This window comes from Cucurbita pepo, chromosome 9, assembly GCF_057944985.1.
Source record: "Cucurbita pepo subsp. pepo isolate OVF chromosome 9, ASM5794498v1, whole genome shotgun sequence".
NCBI lineage: Eukaryota > Viridiplantae > Streptophyta > Magnoliopsida > Cucurbitales > Cucurbitaceae > Cucurbita > Cucurbita pepo.
In genome coordinates this window covers 12,044,274-12,072,002 of record NC_141806.1, presented here as the reverse complement: position 1 = coordinate 12,072,002, position 27,729 = coordinate 12,044,274, and the positions used below count along the sequence as shown (strand labels likewise).

General features: G+C 35.1%; 3 protein-coding genes, 1 long non-coding RNA gene and 1 pseudogene across 8 annotated transcripts; 2 read left to right on the top strand and 3 right to left on the bottom strand.

Moving 5' to 3' along the window:
• The first annotated feature begins 2,242 nt into the window (after positions 1–2,242).
• On the top strand, positions 2,243–10,771 carry LOC111801424 (alpha,alpha-trehalose-phosphate synthase [UDP-forming] 1). The gene is made up of 18 exons (XM_023685421.2): positions 2,243–2,491; positions 3,100–3,493; positions 3,667–3,764; positions 3,858–4,246; positions 4,892–5,006; positions 5,179–5,280; positions 6,071–6,221; positions 6,490–6,578; positions 6,993–7,041; positions 7,563–7,663; positions 8,071–8,258; positions 9,058–9,175; positions 9,255–9,431; positions 9,512–9,634; positions 9,715–9,802; positions 9,882–10,012; positions 10,095–10,193; positions 10,283–10,771. Exons 2-18 carry the CDS (start codon positions 3,121–3,123, stop codon positions 10,661–10,663), a joined length of 2,772 nt encoding a protein of 923 aa, XP_023541189.1. The 5' UTR covers positions 2,243–2,491; positions 3,100–3,120; the 3' UTR covers positions 10,664–10,771.
• Positions 10,772–12,179: 1,408 nt separating this feature from the next.
• LOC111801423 (protein S40-3 pseudogene) lies at positions 12,180–13,056 on the top strand (annotated as a pseudogene).
• Positions 13,057–13,824: 768 nt separating this feature from the next.
• LOC111801668 (5'-3' exonuclease family protein) lies at positions 13,825–20,535 on the bottom strand. 5 transcript variants are annotated; one of them, XM_087126663.1, is made up of 15 exons: positions 20,237–20,535; positions 19,575–19,694; positions 19,189–19,312; positions 18,957–19,094; positions 18,013–18,222; positions 17,749–17,923; positions 17,579–17,652; positions 16,226–16,349; positions 15,567–15,688; positions 15,423–15,453; positions 15,067–15,344; positions 14,945–14,996; positions 14,495–14,690; positions 14,242–14,412; positions 13,825–14,136 (listed from the first exon to the last, which is right to left on the bottom strand). In XM_087126663.1, exons 1-14 carry the CDS (start codon positions 20,395–20,397, stop codon positions 14,325–14,327), a joined length of 1,893 nt encoding a protein of 630 aa, XP_086982789.1. In that variant the 5' UTR covers positions 20,398–20,535; the 3' UTR covers positions 13,825–14,136; positions 14,242–14,324. The 5 variants fall into 5 exon arrangements, with proteins under 5 accessions (XP_086982789.1, XP_086982792.1, XP_086982788.1 ...); XM_087126666.1 differs by having other exon boundaries at positions 13,825–14,172; positions 18,013–18,078; XM_087126662.1 differs by having other exon boundaries at positions 13,825–14,172; positions 20,237–20,534.
• A 1,023-nt stretch (positions 20,536–21,558) lies between these two features.
• LOC111801670 (eukaryotic translation initiation factor 4E-1) lies at positions 21,559–24,437 on the bottom strand. The gene is made up of 5 exons (XM_023685756.2): positions 24,025–24,437; positions 22,515–22,680; positions 22,301–22,426; positions 22,035–22,100; positions 21,559–21,937 (listed from the first exon to the last, which is right to left on the bottom strand). Exons 1-5 carry the CDS (start codon positions 24,321–24,323, stop codon positions 21,887–21,889), a joined length of 708 nt encoding a protein of 235 aa, XP_023541524.1. The 5' UTR covers positions 24,324–24,437; the 3' UTR covers positions 21,559–21,886.
• Positions 24,438–25,167: 730 nt separating this feature from the next.
• Positions 25,168–27,545, bottom strand: LOC111801671 (uncharacterized). Its single transcript, XR_002816166.2, has 2 exons — positions 27,117–27,545; positions 25,168–25,394 (listed from the first exon to the last, which is right to left on the bottom strand). It is a non-coding gene; the product is annotated as an uncharacterized LOC111801671 (long non-coding RNA).
• Positions 27,546–27,729: the final 184 nt, after the last annotated feature.

Genomic DNA, 27,729 nt, shown 5'->3' with positions numbered 1-27,729 from the left:
AAAGTATATAATTGTTATTTTAATGAAAAACGGTAGATAAATTAAATTAAATAAGAAAATAGATAAATAAATTATATACTAAAATGAGGGTTGTATGATGTGAGGGAGGATCATATGATTTTACCTATAAAATAAATAATGTTGTCGTTCTTGTCTTTTCTATATTTTAATTTTCATCTTTAACAGATTCTTTCTTTAAATTTTAGATCGGAATTTTTTATATAGAATTATTCTTCATTTAACTTTTTTAAATATTTTTTTTTTAATAATTAACTTCTAATGTCAGTTAATTTTTAATTAAATTATTATTCCCAAAAAATCTCTATTTAAAAATATATATATTTTTTAAATTACATACCTATAATTCAAACCTATTAAATTATATATATAATATATATATATATATATAAAGTTTTATTAAAAATAAAATAAAAAATGGGACAAAATGAAGAATATTAAATAATAAATAGATATTCTTTTGTTTGGTAAGGTTTCAGATTCAAATTTTCATTTCTTAAAAATTAATTTATATAATCTATTTTTATATTTAATATTCGTTGATTTTATTGAGTTTAATTATAAAAGCATAAAATCCAACCATCATTTAAATAATAATTAGTGTTTTATCAGTTTCTTGACCCAATTTTGTAATAGATATTTTAGTTAATTTAATATATATATATATATATATATATATATATATATATATATATTTATGGTAAAAAAGTGATAATAAAATTTAATTTTATAAAAAAAAAAAAAAAAAAAAAAAATTGTGGCTATCATATCCCATCTCCTTATCCTATTCATCACATGAATCTAAAAAAAGAAACCAAACAAAAATGGAATATTAAATTCTTATTGTCTTTGGTTTAATTTAATAATGACATTATCCACACACATATTTGAATAATAATAATAATAATAATAATAATATTTTGTTTTATTCATTAATCACAAAATTTTAGGTAAAAAATATACACACCAAGATTTTTTTAATACGAAAAAATATATTTTTCAAGAAAAATTTAAATTATTTAATTTATTGAATTGATAATGAACTGCATAATTTTAATTTTGTTATTTATTTGTATTTAAATTTTACAAAGATTATGTTCTTAATTTTAAATCATTTTCATATTTCCACTTGTGTTCTTCATATATTATATCTATAAATTAAATATTATTAATGAGATTTTTGACGTAAAAATTAGTCATATAAATTTATTTCCTAATATATTTGTGAGTTTTTTTCTTCCTAAAAGTAAATAAAATAATGAATTTTAAAGCAAACTATTATTGAACAATTAATTTTTACCAAAATATAATTAGCTAATCTAAATAAAAGGTATTAACCCAACTAAGATAATTTATAATTTATTAGTAAAGTATAATTTAATTATTTTTTTCTTTTTTCAAAAACATAATTTATAAATGTGATCACACACATATTTCTAATTTATGCAAAATAAAAAAAATTTGTTAACCAAAATAAATAACCCTAAATAATAAATATAAAGCTTAGACTTGTTACCGTTCGATAACCTAATTTATAATTTAAATATTTTGATTTTTTTTTTATTTTTTGTAAATTAAGCAAATGTAACTGGTTGTTAAATTTTTGTTAGTCAACTAATGATTAACGGGTACGGGGACTATTTAAAACAAATGTAATCGAGGCAAAAATAGCTCGCTTTTAAATTTCGAGCTTCTCGAACAAATAAATATTTTATTCTTTAAATACAAAACTTTAAAATAAAAAAGCTAAGTTAATAAAAATTAAAAAAAAAAAACCCATAACTTTGTAAAAAATACTCTTATTAAAAAAATAATAAAAAGAGGTTAATACTATAATTAAAAAGAGTAATATTAACCTCTGCTACTCCTGTAAAAACCATCAATATATGAATAAAATCGACATCTCATATATTATATCTAAATTTTTTAATGTTATTTTTTAAATAGTAACTACACTGGCAACTTTAAATTTATTTTAAAAATTGTATTAATGAAACTTTTAAAATTTTAAAATATTTTTAAACACGATAATTTTAAAAATTCAATATATATATATATATATATATATATATATATATATTTTTTTTTAATTAAAAGATTTGAAAGTAATATAAAATAATAATAATAATAATAATAATGTTATATGGTGGCGCATAAGCATTGGGTAAGAGAGGGAGTGGGAAACAATGGTGAATGGTATAAATAGGTGTGGCGTGCATGGGCGAAAGGTTTGTAAGAACACCCTCTTGGCGACTGTCGAGTCCCTCCAATTCTTCATATCCCCTTTCGCCTTTTTCTTCCATTCAATTTCGCATTACAATGGCGAAACGCTCCATTTCTAATTCCCTCATAATCCCTTCTTTCATCATTTGATCATCCCTTCCCTCCCTCATCTTCAATCTCAATCTCCATTTCCCCGATTCTCTCCTCCTCGCTCTTTTGCTTCACTACACGATCTGCATTTCTAAACTCGGTTACAACTCCTCTCCCCTTTCTTGCATTTCTTTGTTTTTGTTTTCTGTTGATCACTCTGCTTCTGCCGCGCCTACTCTGTTTTTGTTTGTTTGTTTGTTTGTTTGTTTGTTTCTTGGGGTTTGGAGAGATGGGTTTTTTTTTTTTTTTTTTTTTTTTTTTTATTTATTTATTTTCGAGACTGCATTTTTGAATTTTGTTCTTTGCATGTTCTAATTACTGATTGGAATCAATTTTTTTATGACTGTCTTGATTCATGAGGTTGTTTCTGAAGATTCTTGCTGCATTTCTTTTGTTCTGTTTGGCTTATCATATGGGATTGTGTTCTATATGAATCGAATCTCCTATGACTTGGAGTTTTGGAATTTGAAGTAGAACAGTATATGCAGCTCGGCTATTACTATGGTTTTCTATCAATTTTCTACTGTCATGTTGTATGCATATGCATTTGATGTTCTTGCATGGGGTGTAAGGATTCTTGATTGTTGGAAAAAAAAAGTTGAGAATCATGCGAAAATTGCCACGATAGTTGTTTCTTTCAGTGCTGGTTAGATCATTAGTGTTGAAATTAAAAAACCGAAGTTACCTGTTCTTTCATTATGTTTACAGAACTTGTGTATTGATTGATCAATGCTGTCAAACAACCATAACAACAGTCCTCCTACTCCTAGAACCAGATTGGAAAGGCTTCTTAGGGAGAGAGAGCTCAGGAGATCAAACCGGTCTTCTCTCAATGAAGAAGCTCACAGTCTGGGAGAATTCAACAGTTATGATCTGTTCTCTTTTTCTGGTGATAGTTGTGGGTCATTTAACGAGGAAGATATCTTAGAAGGGGTGTCAGTGGTAAAAGACATCATTGATGGGTTTCAAAGGCTAGAAGGGAGGACTTCTAAACAGCGCCTTCTAGTTGTAGCAAACAGATTGCCTGTGTCTGCTGTCAGGAAAGGGAAGGAGACATGGCATCTTGAAATTAGCGTTGGTGGTTTAGTCAGTGCACTTTTAGGTATGTTATGTCCTGTATTAGCAAGTGTTTTGGCTTAAGTTTCATATTAATGTTAAAAAGTAGTGATTCCAGAGATCTATTTTTCTTTATTCATTTGTCTAATTTTACTTCATTATGTTAAGAACTTGATATCTTAACTGAAGGTAAAGTTTTTTTTTTTTTTCCTTTTCAAGGACTAAAGGAGTTTGAGGCAAGATGGATTGGTTGGGCTGGTGTGAACGTACCTGACGAAGTCGGACAGAGAGCCCTAGAGAAAGCATTAGCTGAAAAGGTATATTCTACGGTGACTCTCGCATCTCTCAAACTTGATCATTAATGCTACATTGATAAGTAATGGCTATGCTTATTAAGTTTCGGATTGTAGAAATGCATACCGGTCTTTCTTGATGAAGAGATCGTTCATCAGTATTACAATGGCTACTGTAACAACATATTGTGGCCTCTATTTCATTATCTTGGTCTTCCACAAGAAGACCGCCTTGCAACAACACGGAGTTTTCAGTCACAGTTTGATGCATATAAGAAGGCTAACAAAATGTTTGCTGATGTTGTAAACAAACATTATGAAGAGGGAGATGTTGTTTGGTGTCATGATTATCACTTGATGTTTCTCCCAAAATGTCTCAAAGAGCATAATCGTAAGATGAAAGTTGGTTGGTTCCTTCACACCCCATTTCCATCGTCAGAAATACATAGAACTCTACCATCTCGGTCAGAGCTTTTGAGAGCGGTTCTTGCTGCTGATTTAGTTGGGTAAGCCGTTTATTTGTGTTGTGCTATCTTTTGATGTTCATGCTATCGTTTTAATGTTTCCTTATCATATTTCCTGAAGTAAGATTGGGACCTCTTTTCTTACTTTTACAAATAAAAACTCTAGGAAATTTTCATTTTCTCTAAATGTTGTGAAAGTGGAAAAAAGTGATGGAGCTTGTTTATCTGATTTTTGTTTTGATCTTCTGAGCATGGATGGAACAAATTCGTTGTCTGTTCATATATTGGGCAGTAAATTTTTTCCCTTCAACATGCATTATTCTATGGGTTTATATATGTATATGTTTTGCTAGTAATATATTATACTAATATCTCAACATGATTGATTTATGAGCTCTCCTTATTGTGTGGATTTCCAGCTTCTAGTTCTCCCATTTGCTACCATCTTCATATTGTGCCTTTTTTTAAAGGTCTGCTAGGAAGCATTTTGCTTTCCTATACGTGTAATAGTTTAGGTTACTCTATTATCTTGTAATGATTTAGCACGAATTACCCATACTATGTGGATTTCCAACTTATTATCATTCTCTTCCATCTAAAGGTCAGCTTAGTCACAACTTGCTTTTCTATTGTGAGTTTCGTTTATTTCAAAATCTGGGCCTAAATGACATGTCATTTCTCCTCCAGTTTCCACACATATGATTATGCCAGGCATTTTGTTAGTGCCTGCACCCGTATTCTTGGGTTGGAGGGTACACCTGAAGGAGTAGAGGATCAAGGAAAACTGACTCGCATAGCTGCTGTAAGACCAATTGATTATCTTGTTTTTTCCTTCAATCTATGCGTTGTGCAGAAAATTGTATTCTTGTAACGGAAGTTTCTATTGTCTCAATATTTTTCTTCTTTGAGAATTCACTACAGTCATTTGCAATATAATATCTTGTCTTTTCATCTTTTGGGTCTTCAAACTACAGTTTCCTATTGGAATAGATTCTGATCGATTCATTCGAGCTCTTAAACTTCCTCAAGTCCAGGATCACATTAAAGAACTTCAAGAAAGATTTGCTGGACGAAAGGTAATTGTTTCCTTTCCTTCCACTCTCAAATATTCCCTTTTGCCTATCATTTTCATTGTTGAAGGTATGCAGAACTTCAGTCTTTTTGCAGTGTTTGTAAGTGTTCTCAATTAAGCTTGTTTATTAGCTTCTTAACACCTGAAATATAGCATGAATGTTGGCAACTGTTCTGTTTAAATCCTTGTTGAGATACCATGTAATTAGTATCACTGGTTGGTAGTTTCCAACTTCTTACTTTTGCTTCCTGCATCGTACAGTACTAGATCTCACTCTCACACATTTGCAAGAAAAATTATTGGAAGTGATCACAGCATTGTTTGTGGCTGAACTCTTATGACTATTGGTCCCAAAAGCATTTTAATGGTTTCAGTTATTTTCTGCTTGAAAAGAGCGGCAAACGTCACTTATTGCAGTGCAACTGAATAATTTCATCCAACACACTCGAGCATGACTCACATAACACATAAACTCAACAAAATGGTGGTTGGTTCTGATTTGTCCATGTTTGCGTTGCCTATGACATTATGTAAGGCATGCTATTACTGTCTCTGAAAGTGGTGGTGCTAACTGTTTGTCACTGTGCAAAGTTTGACTCCATGTTCAAGTTTTTCCAATACTTCTACCAGAAAGTGGTGATGCTGAGTGTTTGTCATTTTGCATAAAACTACATAATAACTAAATCTTTTATTTTAGTCCATCTTCTAAGCTTCAATTTCTTTGTCCTATTTGGTAAGATTACTTGAGTAACTCTGCGTTCTCTCAGTTCTTCTGATGCAACTGACATCACCAGGTAATGTTGGGTGTTGATCGTCTTGATATGATTAAGGGAATACCCCAAAAGATTCTGGCTTTTGAAAAATTTCTTGAAGAAAATCCAAAGTGGCGCGATAAAGTAGTTTTGCTGCAAATTGCTGTGCCAACAAGGACAGACGTTCCTGAGTGTATGCTCATTATTTCTTTAACATGATACACACACATTATGTACTTCATGTCATGAGTTGTCAGGCTATTTTGAATTTAGTCAGTATTAAATGTTAGTATTTGAATTGATATTTCAAAGAAGAAATATCTCCACAGGTTGGAAGCTCAAATCCACATACTTCATACTTGTTGTACTCATCGTTTTAGTTTCCCAAATACATTGTTTTTATGCGTTCTTGAGAAAGTGGAATGGAACATTTAAAGACCTTGTCTTATGCTGCTTAACAGATCAAAAGCTAACAAGTCAAGTTCATGAGATTGTTGGGCGTATTAATGGGAGGTTTGGCACTCTTACTGCAGTTCCAATACATCATCTGGTTGGTCTTCTCAATTGATTTCTATTTTCATGCGTACATCTTTATAAGGACTATGTATTAATTCCATGGCTGTAAGTTGAAATGTTCAAGGTAGTTGCATCATACAAGTACTCATAATTTATGGTATCAGCGATGGTGACAGGGAAGATAGTCGTTTTCTTTTTTTATCAGAAATTCATGTTCATGGTGGACAACCTTAACTAATGGCAGTTGATGTGATATGATGATAACATAAATCAGGTGCAACATAAGATATTTTTGCTTCAAATATCATTTGCATCAACATAAAATCTTCATCACATCTATCCTTAAAACTTAATGATTAGAATTTAGGCTTCTTGCGAAGCAATTTGGTTACTAGTTCGTTGATGGATCAAACAAAGACTTAATGAAGTTTTTTTTTCTTATTTACAGGATCGTTCACTTGACTTCCCTGCATTATGTGCTTTATATGCTGTCACTGGTACTTATCTTTATGGCATAATTTTCATGTTTCTCTATCTAATATGTTCCTATTTACCCAATACTACGTGTAACATTGATAGGAACCACCCGGCACCAAGAAAGAAATTCTAAATTGCATAGAAAGAAAATATGGCCAGTTGGATAATCCTTGGTAATTGAGGAACCTGAAGCTCAATAAAAAAAGTATCTCTTATCTATCTCAGCCTACTCTTCCCCTGTCTCCAAGTCATAATTACCAACCAAGTCATAATTACCAACCAATTCCATATGGTTAACCTCAGTAGTAACTATTTCATGTACCAACCTAGGGGCCTAATAAACATGCAACTGACCAGCGATTTTGCTGTTTTATCTAGCATTTTTGTGTCATGCAGTACGTGATCCCTCAGAAATTGATGTTGTGGCAAGAATTATAAATGCCAATAAAGTTAGATGTTAGCACTGGTTTTATGTAAACTGTGTTAGGTTTTATCTATACATCTTTGATTTCACCTTGTCCTGTTGTTTTCTCTTATGCAGATGTGGCACTAGTTACATCTTTAAGAGATGGAATGAATCTTGTGAGCTATGAGTTTGTTGCCTGTCAAGCTTCCAAGAAAGGTGTTCTTATTCTGAGTGAGGTAATCCAAGTTTTAGTTCTATTTTTGCAACAAACTGAACTGGTAGTTCAGTGTTAGTTCTTGAATCTCTTTCCCCTTCAGAATTTTAAGGGCTTTCTAAGCCTTTGTCAAACTTTTTTCTTACTGTTATGACTGAGGTTATCACTAGTGGGGCAAATTCTTCCGTTTTTTAATTGAAAAGAATTCGTCAACAATGATTTTAGAAGGAACTGTGAGCAATAAATTAAATTGTTCACTGTTGATTGAAAATATAAACCATGGAAATAACATTTCTTTCCAAATATCAGTTAATCACATTACGACCCTTGGTCGTGTTCTACCAAATGTTTTGGCTTTAGGATATAAACTAGATCTGAGCAGCTTATGGTAACATTTCCCATGGTGTAATATGATCATATTTTTTCTAGTTTGCTGGTGCAGCACAGTCATTAGGTGCTGGTGCTGTTTTAGTTAATCCATGGAATATCACTGAAGTTGCTGCTTCAATTGGTTATGCTTTGAATATGGAAGCTGATGAAAGAGAAAGGCGACACCTTCATAACTTCATGCACGTTACAACTCACACATCCCAAGAATGGGCTGCAACATTTGTGAGGTATTGATACGCACGGGTGACTGTCCTTAATTTGCATTTAGCTTAATTCTTAATCTTGTTTCATGAATTTTCTTGGTTTGATTTTCAAAACCTTTAATTAATTTCATGACTTCCATTGAGGATTTTTGCACATGGAACTGGCCCGTCTATTTCCACCCTCAAGATGCCACAGCCCATGAAAGCAAATACAGATTTTGCTACCTAATAAATGAATTTCCTACTAAAAGCCATAAGCTTCTTGCTGGTTGAACTTCTGTCCATAATAACATGTTTTCACTTCTATGCCCCAAGAAAATTGAACAAGTATTGTTTGAAATTCATGCACGGTTCTTGCTTCTACTCATTCTTGTCTCAGTAGGTCGAGTTGCACTAGCATTTCTACTTGCCAAATGAGGAATTTGCATAATGCAATCTGTCATTTTGCATGTTCATTTGAAGAGATCATGTTACCGTGTTTCTATACCGATTCCTGTGTCCTGTTTGCAACGTACGCAACATGATTAGGATCTTCTGTATCGGGAAGTGTGAAACAGAACACGAGCATGTAACATCATATGAAGATGAATCAGTTGACTATCTGTCCATTTCAAATACTAGCAGATTTGTCATATCTCAGCATTATGCCGGAACAACAGCCTTTATTTCTTCTGCAATTTATCCCTAGAAATAATTTTGTTAGGAGTAAACTGCCTGTTTGTCACGTTTTCTGGATATGGTTTATGACACTTTCTTGCAATGTTTGACTTTCAAGTTTTTTGTCTGTAGTTTTAGATAAATTATGAAGTTCTCTTGGCTGTAGCGAACTCAACGACACCGTAGTTGAAGCTCAGATCAGGACCAGACAGATACCACCTTTACTTCCAATTAATGAGGCAGCGAACAGTTATTCGCGATCACATAATCGATTGGTTATCCTGGTATATTCCCTGTAAAACCGAAACTATATTAGTGGCCGATATGCAATAACTGTTTGCTGCATAATTGCTTATTTCACAGGGTTTCAATGCTACCTTAACTGAAGCAGTTGATGCCCTCGGAAGAAGATGTGGCCAAATTAGAGACATGGACCTTAAAGTACATCCAGATGTGAGAGAGCCCTTGAAGAAGCTTTGTGATGACCGGAATACGACAGTGGTTGTCCTTAGTGGGAGCGACCGAAGTGTTCTAGACGAGGTACACTTGTTCTTCTGCATTAATAATGCCTTCTACCCCTTCTGTATCCTTGTTTTTGCCTTGACTATGTTTTATTACAGAATTTTGGTCAGTACAACATGTGGCTGGCAGCAGAAAACGGTATGTTCTTACGTCCTACGAAGGGAGAATGGATGACGACTATGCCCGAGAATTTACATATGGACTGGGTTGAGAGTGTTAAGGTCTGAAGAATAATACTATATTATATATAGTTACTTTTCTTACTTCCTTCTGGTTTCTTATATCTGTTAATGAATGGTAGCATGTTTTCGAGTATTTTACCGAAAGAACTCCTAGATCCCATTTTGAGCTTCGTGAAACTTCGCTGGTGTGGAATTACAAATATGCAGGTATCTAGCATTTACCACGGACAATCTAATGAGTTTCTTCCTCTAAAATCATTTTAGTAATTGACTTGTACTGAACTAGATGTTGAGTTTGGAAGACTTCAAGCCAGGGACTTGTTGCAGCATCTATGGACTGGTCCAATCTCAAATGCATCAGTTGATGTTGTCCAAGGCAGTCGATCAGTCGAGGTTCGAGCAGTCGGTGTTACAAAGGTGTGTGACATTGATCTTGAAATATGAATCGCAAAAATGAATATCATATGATATGGAATGATATGATATGATTATTTAACAGGGTTCGGCCATTGATCGAATATTGGGAGAAATAGTTCGCGACAAGGGCATCAACAAGCCTATTGACTATGTTCTCTGTGTTGGGCACTTCCTAGCCAAGGTCATTCAATTCAAATATTTGATGATTCATGACTCAAGTAAAACGATGAAAATGTCTATAAATCCTTGTGTGTTGTGTGTATGTTTCAGGATGAAGATGTGTATACATTTTTCGAGCCCGACCTTCCTTCTGAAGTGCCACAAACAGTCCCGAATCCTTTACCACCGCCGAAGATGCCAAACAATGGAGCCCCACCGCCGAAGTCGGCACGCCTGAAGAAACAACGTTCCCTTTCCATTATAGAAAGAAGAGCAAACAGCCATGGGAGTGCAGTGTTTTGGAGGCCTGTAGTGCAGGATCGATTGTCACTGCATGAGGGTTCATCTGTTCTTGATCTCAAGGGTGACAATTACTTCTCGTGTGCCGTGGGGCGAAAGCGATCGAACGCAAGATATCTTCTTGTTTCGTCGAATGATGTTGTCAAACTTGTGAAGGAGTTGTCGGAATGTTTGGAGTCAAGTGTGAGTTGAATGGTCATTCACAGTGTATTTTAGTGAATAGCAGCCAGTTAATAAGTTGTTGACATCTTTGTTTCCTTTCCTTTGGTTTTTTACAGATTTCAGAACCTTCAACTACAAGTTCTCTCTCTCTCTCACACACACACACACTATATATATATATATATATATATATATATAGTATATATGTGTATATGTATATATATATAATATTTCATGGAAAAAAAATGTAATAGGTGGTGAAACCTTATTGCAAAATTAACACTTAAAAGAACAACTCATCTTCTCATCACACATGAAGAGTGAACTTCGTCTCGTGAACTTGTATTTCCAACTCCTTATGTGGTCAGGTTCTTGAATGGTAAATTTATTAAATTGATCACAAAAGTCACTCTTATCCCGTCCACAAACAGGATTCATAACTTCTTGCCTGGGTTCGAATTGTCTTGTACTTATTGGGTTCGAACTGTCTTGTACCTAAAATTGTTTGGTCGGCCTCCACCCACAAGTGTTGGGTGGCTTTGACTTGGTTTTGAAAACTTATTCTTTTGTTTGCATACTTGTTGTTTAGGTTTCCGTTCTTTTTTTCAATGTTTTCTTCTCGAACATAATGTGTAAGTTTCACAAGCAAACTTTTGCTTTATATAGATAGCATCAATTGTTGTTTTTAAAATTTGGATAGAATAATACATTTGATCTTCACATGACAATAACGATAAAGGTCTAGGGCGAGACACATGCTTCTTGAGAAGTCAACCTCAACATCTTCTTGAGAAGTCAACCTCAACATCGAGGTCGATCATAGGGTCATCCTCTACAAGCTTGCAGTTCCGTGACCCACAAGTAATGGAAACGCTTCACAAAGCTAATGAAAATTATACCAAAAAATATATATATATATTTATATATATATTATAAAGAAACCATAATAATAAACACTTAAAATACCATTTTCGTCCAAATATTATTTTTTTTATTAAATATTATAATTTTTGTAAAAAAAATAAGTCCATATTTACATTCTTTTTATAAAATTTTAAATTGTTTTTACACTCTTCTCCTAATGATTTATTTTCAATAAATAATATAAACGAATTTTAAAATTTATTCATATTACAATTTTAAATGGTTAAAATAGAATGATATTCAAGCTACGAGCATTAATAATAATAATAATTATTATTATAAATAAATAAAAAGATAAATACACCATTTTTTAAAATGGACAATTTTGACCTTAAGATTTAAGTGTATTTCCAAAATTTAAATTTAATTTTTAATTGGCCTTTAAAGAATGGAATTAATTTCTAAATAGTCTAATTTCAGAGTCATTTAAACCTTTTGAACTAAAAAGAAAAATCAATTTATGAAAATAATAATAATAATAAAATGACGTCATTTATCCCTTTTATTAAAAAAAAAAAAAATTAAAAGTGTATTAAGTACGACTCGGAGCCGAGCTGAGTCGCTTCCGATTCCCTCTATAAATACGGAGTTCCTCCATTTGCGGCTTCTTCTGTTTATACTGTTCCATTTCTCTTCACATAAATCCCAAATTATGGCCGAAGAATTTCAGGAATCCGAAGTAATTTTCTCCGATCGCGACCACTGCCGTTACCTCCACCGCGAAGACGGCGGCGGATTCGGCGGTGAGGATCACTTAAACTTCAACTGCCGCCGCGGAATGGCTGCGGCGCCGCGAAGTTGTAAGTATCATAACCGGACGGTGCGCGAGGGCGGATGGCAATCGAACAAGGAAATGGCGAGCTCACTTCCGGTAGGAATTCCGGATATAATCGGCCGGAGGATGGCGGAGGAAGACGATGAGATGGATGAAGAGGAAATGGTTCCGCCGCACGTGGTGGCGGAGAGGCGAGTGGCTAGAAAAATGGCGTTCTCTGTTTGTACTGGTAATGGAAGAACATTGAAGGGACGAGACTTGAGCCGAGTACGGAATTCAATACTTCGGATGACCGGATTCTTAGAAACGTGATCGGAATCGGAACTACGGCGATCGAATTTCCGATATCTTTCTCGATACGCAAGTTTGGCTTTGTGTGGAAAAAGAAAATTGAAACCAGAAAATCAAATCGTGATGAACACGAAAAGGCTTCTCCGCTCTCTGCTTCCGTTCAATTTTTTTGTTATAATTTTGAGGATTTATTTTTGGTGAAACAATCGATTTCATCAAATAATCAATTTTGAATTTGAATTTTCAAATTAGAAAAACAGTAAAAAAATAAAAAAATAAAAAAAAAAAAAGTTCTTCAAATTTTGTGGGAAAATCTTGGTTTCATAAAATGAAGCATTACTTCTATCAATTTCTTTTATTGTTCTCTAAGTTTCATAAAATGAAAATGTATTTAATTATTTTATTTTTTGTTTTTCTTTTATTAAAAAAATATTATATTAAATAAATCAATTTGAATATAGCTTAACCAATAAAATATATTCACGGCTTTATTAAATTGAATATATACATATTAATATTAAAGTTTCAACTAAAACTTTTTTTCTTTTTTTGTGGTTGACAAATTTGCGTTTATTATTTAGTGATTAAGACTTTTTTATTTTATTTTTTTTTTTTACTTTGAATCCTATTCTCTTATTATGGTATAACATTGCTTTAATTCCGTATTTATTAAATTTTTTAGCTTTAAAAATATCAAATATATTTTAAATAAAATTGAATTTGGTGTTAAATATAAATTTTTATTTTTAGCTTAAAATATCTAATATATCGTGAAACTTTTAATTTTATTTAATAGTTTCAAAATATTTTAGTTATTAATAGGGTGAATAAATATATATTTTTTAAATAATTTGAAAAAAAAAAAAAGAAGAAGAATAGAAAATTACAAATTTTTTTTTTATTACTCTCCTAATAAAAGAAAACATAATAAATTAACTTTTTAAATTTATATTTATATTTATTATAACCAATATTTATCACTTTAAGTCGAACAGTATATCTCCTCATTGTTAAAATAAACGTAGGCTTTTTATAAAGTTTTAAGCGAAGAAAATTAAGTTTAATATAACACTGGCAAATTTATGGATATAAAAAATCGAGTATAGCTCGGCTATCTAAAGTACATATCTACGATTAAGAAGCCCAAGCTTTCAACCCGCCCTATTCTCACATAATTCTAACCCACTCGACCAGTACGACGTCAAAACGATCGTTCCATTGATTTTGTAATATAACATATGTGAATGTAACAAGGTTTCAAACTATTTGTTTTTCTGTTTTTAGCAGCATTATCAAACAAACATACAGAACAATTCTACACTTTCCTTGTATCACCTCAGTTATGTACATGTGATCAATGGAACCATCTAAATCCAGAAAAGAAAGGATGTGAAGCATATATTCCTATGACTCATATTTGAAGAATGTGATTGATTAGGAAGCATTTAGACTCACAGATGAGGCTTGAAGCCGGGAAGAGCAGCACGTTTGAACGTAGCTGAAACGCCTCGAGCTGTCGAAGATGAACCAAATTATGAACTTGTTGCCTCTAAAAATCAGATCAAACATATCAGTCTTGGAATGAGTAGCAAGAACAAATGATAATGTTTATACTCACAGTTCAAATAAAAATAGAGTGGATATCTACAACAAAACTCCCATGTCTTCTCGGGCAATCGAAACGATCTGCTTAAATACCGATCAACGTCGTCCTGTTCGGAATTTCGAGGGAGCTTTGTTCTTATTTGGTACATATGCAAATTGACTCAAGTCCATTGCAGTAGCAGACCTTCAGTGGAATTGGGAAACAAGTTCAAGATTATGAAGCTGGTGACAGATAAAAAGTTCATGATAGGATATAGATGTTTTACCTATTCATATTGCTGTTCAGAACATCTCTCAAAGGAGCTCGGAGACCACTAGCTCGAGACCCCGAAGAGAATCGAAATGACGATATTACCGAAACAAATCGTTCCATTGATTTTTCTGCTATGTCAGAGTAATGACTCAAGTGAGAAATGTTGGATCCAAACTTCCCTTCAGATTCTGTCTCCAATACAGTTTCATCTGGTTCATGAGCAAAGTCACTTAAACTTCCGCAAAACAACAAAACAACAAAGAACAAAGAACTAAATGTGATATCCCACGTTGGTTGGGGAGGAGAACGAAACACCCTTTATAAGGGTGTGAAAACCTTTCCCTAGCAGACGCGTTTTAAAGCTTTGAGGGGAAGCCCGAAAGAGAAAGTCCAAAGAGGATAGTATCTGCTAGTGGTGGGTTTAGGCCGTTACTAGTCCAAGAAGCTTTTATTAGAAACTTACCATGATCAAGTTGCAATGTATCCTTACACAAATGCTTAGTTTTCACATTGTCCTGAATAAAATGATATCAAAATTAGAAAGTAGGCCAATTTTTAATAGAAGAGTTGCATGAAAGTACATACCATTTGAATGTTTTCATTCGGGGAGGCTTTTCTTTTCGTGATTGAACTGTCACAAGAATTACTAGTAAAAGAAGCAACCACGGGAGTGACTATCTGTTCTTCATTGCATTCAGGCTTATGCTTAAAGTAAGAACTCCTTACAATGACCCTTTTGTTCTCTTTTCTCACTTTTTCTCCCGTTGTTTCAGGAAGATTCTCACTATCAGGTCCCTTATGAAGCGTTATACAAGGCTTATGAATTGGTTGAGTGTGTTGCTGCAGTAAAATATGCTCTGTTTCTTCCATTCATGAACAGAAATTAGTGTATAATCAAGTCAAAAGTGTTCTTCAGAACTGAGAGATATACATACACTTACCAGGAAACCCATCTGCATTATCATTTCTTATCTGATAAATTCAAAAAAAAAAAAAATGAAGAACAAGAAGAAAAATATCAAGATAGTTTCAACAGACAAGCATGGTTCATCTGATATTTGAAAGAATCAAAGTCAGTTTCTTACAGGATGAGTAGAAGCTGGCGGCGGCTCCTCAGCACTAATTGAGGAGCCATCCCTGAAGGTTGAGTGATTAGCTGATTGTTTTGGGGCCCTGAACTTTCTCTTGGCATCAAGAGAGGCAAAACCTTTTGATGTTAAGAAGCACTTGACAATCTCACTCAGTCATATAACTTTCTTTCAAAACTTTAAAACTAAAACTTTATGGCATTCATTTGGTCAATGATACCGTTTCTTCCAGAAAATTTTAAAAATGCAAACATATTATGATGTCCCACATTTATTGGGAGGAGAACGAAACACCCTTTATAAGGGTATGGAAACTTTTCCCTAGCAGACGCGTTTTAAAAACCTTGAAGGGAAGCCCAAAAGGGAAAGCCCAAAGAGTACAATATTTGCTAGAGGTGGGCCTGGGCCGTTACACGTATGAACCCGTACATCAGCTAAAATAAAGTGTTCAAAACAAAAAATCCCCATAATTCATGAAAAAGATACAATAAAATAGGAACAGATCATCCACCCAATTCTATCCTGCAAGGATCATATCATATATGATTATTATTTGTTATCTCTGCCTATGGCATGATGAAGCATAATATTTGAAGCTAGAGTTAAGCAAATGCAACAAAGAATAAGAATAATGGATATCAAAATTCCGAGGATACAAAAGTATTTCGTCAGGACATTCTTTTGCACAGGTAAATCCAACTTTTTCTTCACACTCTCAGCGTTAAATTCTTTTAGTTTGTAAGGTTTTTCATGAACGACTCCGGGATTGATATTCTGCTCCTGTTCATGTAAAGAAAGCAAAGAAATAAGTATTACAACATAATAAACTTAAGTACTGAATCTTATTTGTCAGTGTCCCCCAACTCTGACAATCTCATGGGGATAAGAGGAAGATGGGACTTTCAAGTTACATAATATAGGATTCAGAAGATATAAGTGTAACTCTCACTTAAAGCACTAACATTATTTTCATTCCTATTTTATTACCGTTGTTCAATGATTTATATCATAGAGCACATTAAGTTCATTGGGCAAGTGAATTCATTTATGCAGATGATTACCATTTGCTTTAGATTTGTGGCACCCGCATGTCATATGACTAAAAATGTGAGATCTCACATAAGTTGGGGAGGAGAATGAAGCATTCTTTATAAGGGTGTGGAAACCTCTCCCTAGCAAACGTGTTTTAAAAACCTTGAAGGGAAGCCCAAAAGGGAAAGTTCAAAGAGGACAATATCTGCAAGCGATGAGCTTCAACCGTTACAAATGATATCAGAGTCAGACACCGAACGATGCGCTAGTGAGGACGTTGGGCCCCGAAGGGGAGCGGATTGTGAGATCCCACATCGATTGGAGAGAGGAACGAGTGCCAACGAGGACGTTGGTCCTTGAAAGGGGTGGATTGTGAGATCCCACATCAGTTGGGAATGAGAACAAAACATTCTTTATAAGGGTGTGGAAACCTCTCCCTAACAGACGCATTTTAAAAACCTTGAGGGAAGTCCGAAAGGGAAAGCCCAAAGAGGACAATATCTGCTAGCAGTGGTTTGGCTATTACAAATGGTATTAGAACCAGACACTGAGCGGTGTGCCAATGAGGACACTGAGCCCCAAAGGGGGGTGGATTGTGAGATCCCATATCAATTGGAGAGAGGAACGAGTGCCAGCGAGGACGCTGGCCCCGAAGGGGGATGGATTTTGAGAACCCACATCAGTTGGGGAGGAGAATGAAGCATTCTTTATAAAGGTATGGAAACCTCTCCCTAGTAGACGCGTTTTAAAAACCTTGAAGGGAAGTCCAGAAGGAAAAGCCCAAAGAGGACAATATTTGCTAGCAGTGAGCTTGGACAATTACAAAAAAATGCCTAAAATTGGGCATCCTATTGCTGATTAACTATCTAATTTCATCAAATCCATCGCCCTTATTAGTTGAACAATATTAAAATTACAGACTTGTTTAGGAATTATTGCACGCAATGTTCAAGTGTTAAGAAAAATAGATGATGTACCTGGAATGGTAAGTTCGTACACGGATCGATATCACCCTCGGCTATACCTTTCGCTATATGTTGCGGTATCGACGTATTATATGTTAAGTTACTGCTCCTGGTCATTTAAAGAAGAGTATAGTACTAAAAATATACAACAAACTGGAATGAACTCCAAAGAAAAGGATATGGGCCCAAGAAGTCAAAGTCATCTCCTATATTGTGGGATATTGGAGAGAGATGTACAATATCTTCAGTGATAGGGTCGTAAACCCTCTGATGCTGAAAAGTCATTATGGCTTTCTTGAATGATTCTTCATAAAGAGGAGGAACTGAAACTGTGCTGTATTTCAAGTGTCTAATCACCTAAACAAAGTCACAAAGTCACTATTTTCTACACAAAACATATCTTATTCTAAAAAAGATAAAAACATTCATTTGAAACACAAACTCACCTTGTCATAACTCATAAATTTCTTGATAAGTGCATGAGCCCTTTTGAGTCCCATTCCTGGCAATGACTGCAAATAATCACAACCACTCAAAATGCACATCTCAAGAATCATCTGTTTTGTAAATCCAGCAAAGTTCAAGTCCTTGTTCTTTGATAACATGTCGTATCGAAACTCGACTCCTTGTCCAAATTTGTCCATTTTAAAGATAATCTGATTGTACAGGAGCAGAGCAACAAAAAAAAAATCATTTAAGAATTCTCCGTGACGTATGAAGTTGAAGCCAGATTACACTATCAAAATGTTATGAACCACGACCCTCCACAATGGTATGATATTGTCCACTTTGAGCATAAGCTCTCATGGCTTTGCTTTTGGTTTCCCAAAAGGTCTCATACCAATGGAGATGTATTCCTTACTTATAAACTCATGATGATTCCCTAAATTAGCCAATGTGGGACTCCTTCCCAACAATTCTCAACAATCCTCCCCTCGAACAAAGTACACTATAGAGCCTCCCCTGAGGCCTATAGTGCCCTCGAACAGTCTCCCCTTAATCGAGGCTTGATTCTTTCTCTGGAGTCCTTGAACAAAGTACGCCTTTTGTTCAGCACTTGAGCCACTTTTTACTACACGTTCGAGGCTCACAACTTCTTGTTCGACATTTGAGGATGTTATTGACATGGCTAAGTTAAGAGCAGGGCTCTGATACCATGTTATGAACCACAATCCACAATGGTATGATATTGTTCACTTTGAGCATAAGCTCTTATGGCTTTGCTTTGGGCTTCCTCAAAAGGCCTCATACCAATGAAAATATATTCCTTACTTATAAACCCATGATCATTCCCTAAGTTAGCTAACGTGGGACTCCCTCCCAACAATCCTAAACACAAAATGGATTGGGAAATGAAAAGAATTCAAGAATGACTTTCTGTATAGCTTACCCTTGGACAGCCAAAGGGTATTAGATCAGAGTCCTCAGTAAGAACAGCATCAACCTGATTGCTGATGGCCAAGAAGGTCATCTGAGCATCTGCCTCATAAGGTGCCACAACATACGATATATTCTCTCGCTTCAACACCTTTAGAATAAATTCATGGTCAAATCCAGCGTAACATTCTTGAGCACTCAAAAAATTTAACAATTTAACGTAACAGTAATGAAAAAACTATTACTTGAATCAGTTCATAGGCTATCATAGGTGTTATATCAACGGCCTTCTGGTAACACTCATAGGCAGCAGCAGAATTTCCATTCGTCTCATGTTCCATTGCTCGTGCAAGATTTTCTTTTCTCGCCCTGTGGTGAAAAGTGAGTCTCTTCAGATGAAGAATGCCTTTAAAAGCATGGAAACGATGTATTATAAACATATGGGGAAACTAAACATAAGAAGAATTGTAACCATTTAATATCCTCTTCATATATTGATGTTTAATTGTTTAAAGAAGCTCAACTTCGGAGATATCAATATAGGGAAACACCCAACAAAATTGATATCCAAAGAATACATTTAAGAACTTAAATGAAAGTGAAACAGCAGGTGAGTTGATGCTTGGCATACCTTGCACGCTTGATTTCTTGTTCATTTTTCATTGGAAGAAGGCCTCCATCAAAGACAAGAACGGGTTTTACTCCATAGTGCCGTAGTAGATTTATTCTATGCATACAGTAATCAATATGCCTATAAAACCAAATGGCATATAGTTATGAGTTTCGACAATGCTGATAAGAGAACTACTTTCTTCGTCTCTTTCTTTTCAATTGTTTTTCAATTTACGTATTTCACCCAAAAACAAAAGCCTATTATCATATCCCCTGCCATTGGATCAAAGAAACTGCAGAAATCGAAAAACAAAATTGCACCCAGCAAGCTCTTGGATGCTCTGCGTCAAGTATCACGTTTTAAAGCCAAGCCATGGCGCAGGATTGTGTTTTCTGCCATATCGTTCATTTGATTCTTGGAAATCGAGTTTTAATCATTCAAACATTGCCTTTCAATATTTAACTCAGAGCATCACAAGTGCCATTTGATGACTAAATTCAAAGTAAACAGCAGATTACAAACCTATTAATATCAAACTATCATGGGCCGAAGGGAAATTTCACGAACTGGGTAATCGAGATATTGGGTATAGATGCAAGTAAAGTAACTAATACATGAACAGAAGTCGAAAGCAATATGCGATTTTTAAATCCAGAAGAGAGTATAGAGAATGGAGATACTTGGAGGTGGGAAGGGAATTGCAGAGCTCTTTGCTGCAGGAGAAAGCGCCTTTGTGGAGCCAAGAATAGGTATCGATCGCGACAGAAGAACCCTCCAAATCCTTGATGTGGATCGGCACCATTATCGACTTGAGTAGCGGCAACAGCCCCTGAATCCCCATTGCTCTTTTGGGTGCTTAGCTCTAATGGTGGAGATGAGATTGATGAGGTTATCTCAAGGAGGGAGAGAGGCAAATGGCGGGAAATTTTCATACCTCCAAGTCTAAAACGCTCACTCGTTTTTTCCACACCATGTTTTCGTCCGTTCCAAAATTTGGGGAAAAAGATAAAAAGCCTAAATAATTATAAATAAATAAATTGTAGTAACTAAACTATAGTTTTCTTTAAACAATAGATAATGTCTAAATAATCTCAAAAAAAAAAAAAAAAAAAAAAAATCAAATACATGAATACAGTAAGTTTGATTAAGATTTTGTTTGAATCAATCTGAATATTTTGTCCCATGAATCTAAAATCGAACCGAATTTCAAAAAAATTGAACCCAATGCAACTCAAACGGCTAATCCAACCCTATCCAATGCAACCCAAATTCCTAATCCAACCGTAAATTCACCTCCTATAATTCGGGTTGGGTTGATCCCGGTTACAATCCCCTAAACTCACTTACTCACTGCAGCCCAAACTGCTAATTCACCTCCTATAATTTAGGTTGGGCTGATCCAGGTTGTCTCCAACCCTAAACTCACATACCGAATGCAACCCAAACTAAACTGCTAATCCATCCTAAACTCACCTCCTCTAATTCGAGTTGGGTCAATTCCAGTTGTGGCATTGAATATACACCTCTAACAAATGTCCTTATCATTGGAGATGGGATGAAACATTGAATGTTACACCCATAATAAATGTCTTTATCATTGGAGATTGGATGAAAAACGTCTAAATTTTGTTTCAATAATCATCTTTATCGATCTTTTAAAAGTAAATTTTGTTTATAAAAGTAAATTTGTTTCTACCAACTACCATAAATATGATCATATTATCAATCTTAAGAGTAACTCATAACTCCATTTATGCTTTCAAATATTTCAAGCAAAAATACTCTCTGAACATTTTTGTTCTTGACGGAGTTCAAAGATATTAACAATTAACAAATAAATGACAATCCTTCAAAAAGATTCAATCTTATCCACAAAAAGATCATATTACTGACTCAACATCAGATAAAAGAGATTTTAGTTTAAAGATCGACTTCAATGTCATGTTATTTCATATAATTTATCACCTGAGTTCAAATTTTAATAAAAAGAAACGAATATCGATTCGGACCAAGCTAAAACACATCATTTGATTGTAGAGGAGCATCATCCTGTTCCATATCTCATGCTAGAACTGTCAAGTACAGAACAAAAATCTGAGATTCAGGTGCTTGTTATGTGCAGCAATGGCGATTTCCACACAAAATTCCAAATCAAATCGCACAAAACATTGTTCAACACTAGGTGGTGTGTGGTGTGTGGTGTGTTTGCTTGAGGGGGAGGGGTTGAAACTAAAGAAAGAAGAAGCCACAACTCAAACTAACATTAACATGCTGATGCAGAGCATGCTTTGCACGTTTAGGACGGACGAGTATCCTCCTGCCGTACCCGATCATACTGTATACCGGCTCTTCGCATGTCTGTCGAGTTTCTTCGCATCGTCCTGAACAAGAAACAACATGATATCAGAAACACGAAACAAAAGATTCGAGTTCTAACCATAAGAAATGCAAATGAAACCTATGTGGCAGCATACATACATGGAATATAAAGCCAATGCTGTCATTGTAATCAAGGAACTCCTTCCACTGCTTTCCAATGCTCGCCTAACCAGAAAAAGGAAAACGGGATGCAGAGACATTAACTGATGAACGAACAGAATCCGAACAGTAAACAATTTCCATCATTGAACATGAGTAAAATTATTGTTCATAAATGAAGTTCATTGCGTGTGCAAGAACAGAGTATTGTATTGATGAAAATCTAGTGGGCCGTATATATAAACTATTGGTCTAGTGGCTATTACCTGCGCAGCTTCATTAGAAGCATTCTTTGTCCAAATCGATATTTTATCCTGCCCAGATCTGACATTAACAACTGCTCCACAAATTTCGTCGCCGCAATCAAACTGTTCTCCGATCATAGCAAGCAGCTGGATGGAAGTAACTGATTGTTAGAGATAAAAGACTAGTGTCTCAAATATTGTGCTCGTGTCAAATTGTACGTGCAGTTCATAGTACCGTGTACAGCCAGCCATTATCGGATTTGCCCCTTGAAAAGTTCACAGTCCATTTCCCTCCGTTCGCACAAACAGGATCCTCCCATTTAGGCTCAATGTGATGTTTAAAGCAGTACAAATCTGCCCTCAATGCCAATTTACTTGGATGATGAATATTGTTGTAAACACTAAAAAAATGAGGGAAACAAACATGAACAAAATAAATCAACCAATCTGAGGGAAAGTGAAAACAAAAAGACAATAGAGACATAAGTTAACAACCAATTAAATACAAAAGATGTAGTACTTGCAAGTAGAAACTTTTGTCAATGTCTTCGTGAAGCAACCATTTATAATTATAAGTAACGAACGGACCCGGAAACTAAACATTACATTCACAAACAAAATAAGGATTGTCAACAATAGAAAAGCAAACGGAATAAGCATCTACACAGAAACGTTTCAGAAGCAAACCGCGTACGCAAATGCTTCACCAACTTTCTATTATGTTAAAAAGATTCTCCTTCTTTTGGAAATCAGTAAGTTTACGGGTCAGCTTATATACATCTTCGACTATTCTCATGAGACAATAGTAGGACATCGAATCCAAGTGAGTGATCACTCATAACATGGGTCCTAATTTAACCCATGGTACTTTATTCAAAAAGTATAATTTACGATGTCAAAAACTCTGGTAATCAGTGAACACCACAAAACAGAACGAACAAGAAGGAAGGAGGCAAAGATGGTAAGCTAAACAAGTAGCCATAGCTGCAAAACAAGAAGGGAAAACAATTTGAAAATTGTTACATCAAATGAACATCCAAACTCGTCCAAATTTAAGTTGCTGAAATAAATCGCCAAGGGATAATAAAGTCCAGATGAATTGGCAGAAGCGGCTGTTTATATAAATTCAAAGCAATTTTCTAACACCATAGCTGGTAAAATTGCAAGTATATCTTACTCCTGTCTGATTCTTAGGTCTACCCACCAGGATATAGTCGAAGTATTTCAGACTAAATGTGAGAAAATTCACAAAGACTATGTATATGAACGTAAAAAGTGGAGTGTTCAACAGAACTCCAAAATAAAACCCTAAGAGGGTTTGGAAATACACACAAGAACAGGACAACGCAGAAAGCAGAAACATCGCAGCATAGATTTTAGACCTTTAATTGCAAGCACATATCAAGAACAATAGCCCATAAACTCGATCCCTTCATTACACACGCGACAAGAATATTTTTGTTTCACATTTTCTCCATCAATAAGCCCCTTCTCTGCAGCCCTCGCAATCACAATCCCTTCTTTGTCTCAGTGTTCTTCGAATTAAATAGAACAAGACCAAGATAACTAAACCACTACAAAACACGGAAGAAATTTCAATTTCTTAAAGCTACATCGAACGGTTTTCACCTGAAGTCTCCTAAAATATCCCACCAAAAAAAAAAAAAAAAAAAAAAACGAACCAAGAAACACCAAAAACATAAGAATCGAAAGCAAGAGATAAAACACTTAAAAAGAAACTCTACCTCCAAAACTCCTCAACAGTAGAGAAGGTATAAATCGGTCGGATAGACGCACCCCATGTGGCCTGTTTAGATTTGGCAGAAGGGTTATCGAACCAGAAGGTCCAAGAGTGCTCCAGAGGGTGAGGCTGGTGCACTATCGCCGCCGATAAATTGGACGCGTCGAGGTCGTCGGCGCCGACGATCTCTCCTTCCTCAAGTTCCTCATCTTCCTCAGCGCCTCGTCCCCTAGGGTTTTGATTCCCAATGGAATTGGAGAGATCTTCCGCCGATGGAGCCTTGATCGTCTCTTCGACTACCATTTTTCTTTCACTAATTCGTTGTGGGATTGAGCGAATCAGAGAAATGGAATCAATGGAAGGGAACCGAAGGGAAGAAGAATGGCACCGCCCTCGTATTTTCTGTTGGGCGTTTCAATCTGCTATTCAATTAATGGCTTAGGCTTGGGCTTGGTCTTGGGCTTGGGCTTGGTTTTGGTCTTGGGCTTGAGCTTGGGCCTTCATGCACAACAATATTAAAAAACATTAATATATATAATTATTATTTTAAAAATTATAATTTTTAAAGTCATTCTTTTTTCTTTTTTCTTTTTTTAATTTTTTAAGTTGAGTCCATTTCAATCCTTGTATTTTTATTCCTTATATTTTATAAAAAAGGACCCTTTTAACCCTTAAATAGAAATTAATAATTAATTAAGTTAAAACTAGAATTTCAAAACTATGTGTGTGTTAATATTGCAATATTTCTTAAATTTCAAGGTTACAATGGTAATAATAATATAAATTTAAAGTAATGAAACTCGAAGTTCAGTCATAAAAATTTAGAGATCAAAATTGATTAATAAATACTTCCATTCCGTACGAGTCATAGACTCACAAACATAAGTTTTATGCTAAGTTAATAAAGTAGACGAGTGATCCCATTTAAATCGAAGCTCAAAATGTCAATGAATATGCTCGATTTCATAGATGATGCACCTCATCGAATGCTTAATAAACTCAAAACTCTTTAAGATCGTGTTGTGGACAGAGAAGCTTTCTAACTACTATCGAGATGATGATGATACTCAATTTTTAATATTTACCAAATCCGTGCAATTTGAAAGGCAATGGACAAAGAAAAAGCTGAAAGATGAAGATATGGAAATTGAAAATTGAATCTACTAACCAAATTGATTTGAAGCGATCAGATCAATTTACAAAATATCAATGTATTACATACACAACTATGCTCAGCGGACCAGTTGCTTCATTCCCTCTTCCCAACCTCAATGCACAAAATCCTACGGTGCCTTTCGAGTCGGGCAAATCCTTCACGAACAGCGATTTGAAGCTTCGTGAACCTTACGGCAGCTATGGCTTCCGTATCTCAACCTAGCACGGAACGGAACATAATGAATTTGAGGTTTATAAAAGAGGGAGGTTACAGAAACAGTTGATTGAGCATGGAGAGTAGTAATGGGGAAGAAGGCACTCCAGCTACTATCACACTTCACACCAACACACAAGTCCACCGCTAGCAGATATTGTCTTCTTTGAGATTTTTCTTTCGAGCTTTCCCTCAAGGTTTTAAAACGCGTCTACTAGGGAGAGGATTCGACACCCTTATAAGAAATGTTTCGTTCTTCTCTCCAATCCACCCTCCTTGGGTGCCCAGCGTCCTTGCTGGCACACCGTCCGGTGTCTGGTTCTAATACCATTTATAAAAGCCCAAGCCCACCGCTAGTATATATTGTCCTTTTTGGACTATCCCTTTCGGGCTTTCCCTCAAGACTTTAAAACGCGTTTGCTAGGAAGAGATATCCACACTCTTATAAAGAATGTTTTATTCCCCTCTCCAATCAACGGGAGATCCTCTCACCTAAAGAATTCACAGTTCATTTTTTCAGTTTTGCTTGAAACATAAATACCTTGAAACCTATGTAAAACCTTAATAACGACTTTATCAGCAAACCATTTCAAAGAAGAACCAAAATAGTCCTTCTCAAGCTAAAAGTATTAAAGGCACATATCAACCATTAGATAATTGCTCAAAACTTTTGAAATCAGTAGTGAGCTAATTCAGCCTCAAGTTCTAAAAGGCAAGTTCTAAAAGGCGTCTACTAGGGAGGTTTCCACACCCTTATAAGAAATGCTTCGTTCTCCTTTCCAACCAATCTAGGATCTTACAATCCACCCCCCCCTTGGAGACTCAACGTCCTCGCTGGCACACTGCCCGGTGTTTGGCTCTGATACCATTTATAACAGTCCAAGCCCACCACTAGTAGATACTGTCCTCTTCGGGCTTCCCCTCAAAGTTTTAAACGTGTCTACTAGGGAGAAGTTTCCACACTCTTATAAGAAATGCTTCATTCGTCTCTCCAACCAACATGGGATCTCACGAAAAAAAAACTTATAGAAGATTCAACATCATAGTTTCAACTAATAAAGAGCTTAGAATGAACGAGTTTAATCCATGGTAGCCACCTATCTAGAATCTAATATCCCATAAGTTTTCTCAGCAATCAAAGGTCAAACACTCACAAATATCAACGACGAAAAAAAAATTACAGGTTCACCCAATGTAGAAAACAACACAACCTTATCCAAGAAACACATGGCTTAACAAGAAACAAGAAAAATTCACAGTGCTCTCAAACACCATTAGAAAGGAAGCCTCCAAGATTCACGACACTAAATGCAGACAACCAGACAAGACAATCCAGTAAAAGTTTCTTGTAACATTCCATTCAATAGACTATGTTAGCAATCCATAGTCTATTCCCAAACAATCTAAGGTGGATAAACTTATCCCAATTCCCAAACAATCACATAGCCATCTGTTAGCAATCCATATTCCTCTCAATGACAAACATAAAAGAAATCATCATATAACCAGAAACCAGTAGATAGGCATAAATCATAAGACATACAACAGTTCGTACCCCACTGACATTTAATCAAACAGTTAAACCGCAAACAAAACAACTCAAAAATTACAAACAAATCCTCCAAAATCATCAAATCCCAGCTCTCAAACAGAGGACATTAGCCGAAAAGCATGATAAATCCACACAATCTAAAGAAAAAAAAAAATGATTGAATCAACTAAACTACCTTCGAGGCATAAACCGCCGCTTAGTAAACTCAAAAAAAGAGCAGAAAACTCCATGGCTGGACTGGATCTGAGCTTGGAAAAGACAGGACATGTTTTTGAACCCTAAATTTCACAAAGGGAGTGGGGAGATTTTGGGGGGTTTAAGGAAAAATGGCGTTTGAAGAATCAGCGGGGAGGGGACGAGAGTGGGGTTTGTTCCACAGCACGACTTCCCAGATAGAGCAACAGAGAGAGAGAGAGAGAGAGAGAGAGAGAGAGAGAGAGAGAGAGAGAGAGAGGGAAATGGCGTTGTTTTTTTGTTTAAAATGTTTTTCAACTTATCCGAGGTGGCTCTATTTCGTCTGCTTTTGAAAACGAGTCCCCCGCCCTTTCCAAAACGCAGCGTTTTGATGTATCTTTTCCCCACTCGCTCCAATTGCCAACGGCGTGTGAGTTGTTTGCTGCAAGTGGCGCGTGGGCTGCACTTTCCAATTGACGTGGACGTAACCGTTATTGTTATTATTATTATTATTATTATTATTATATTTTTTGTTATTTAAGTTAATAACAAAATTAACCTGCTGGCGGCTGTTAATTGAATTAGGCCATAGAGAGAACTTTATTTAAAGGTAA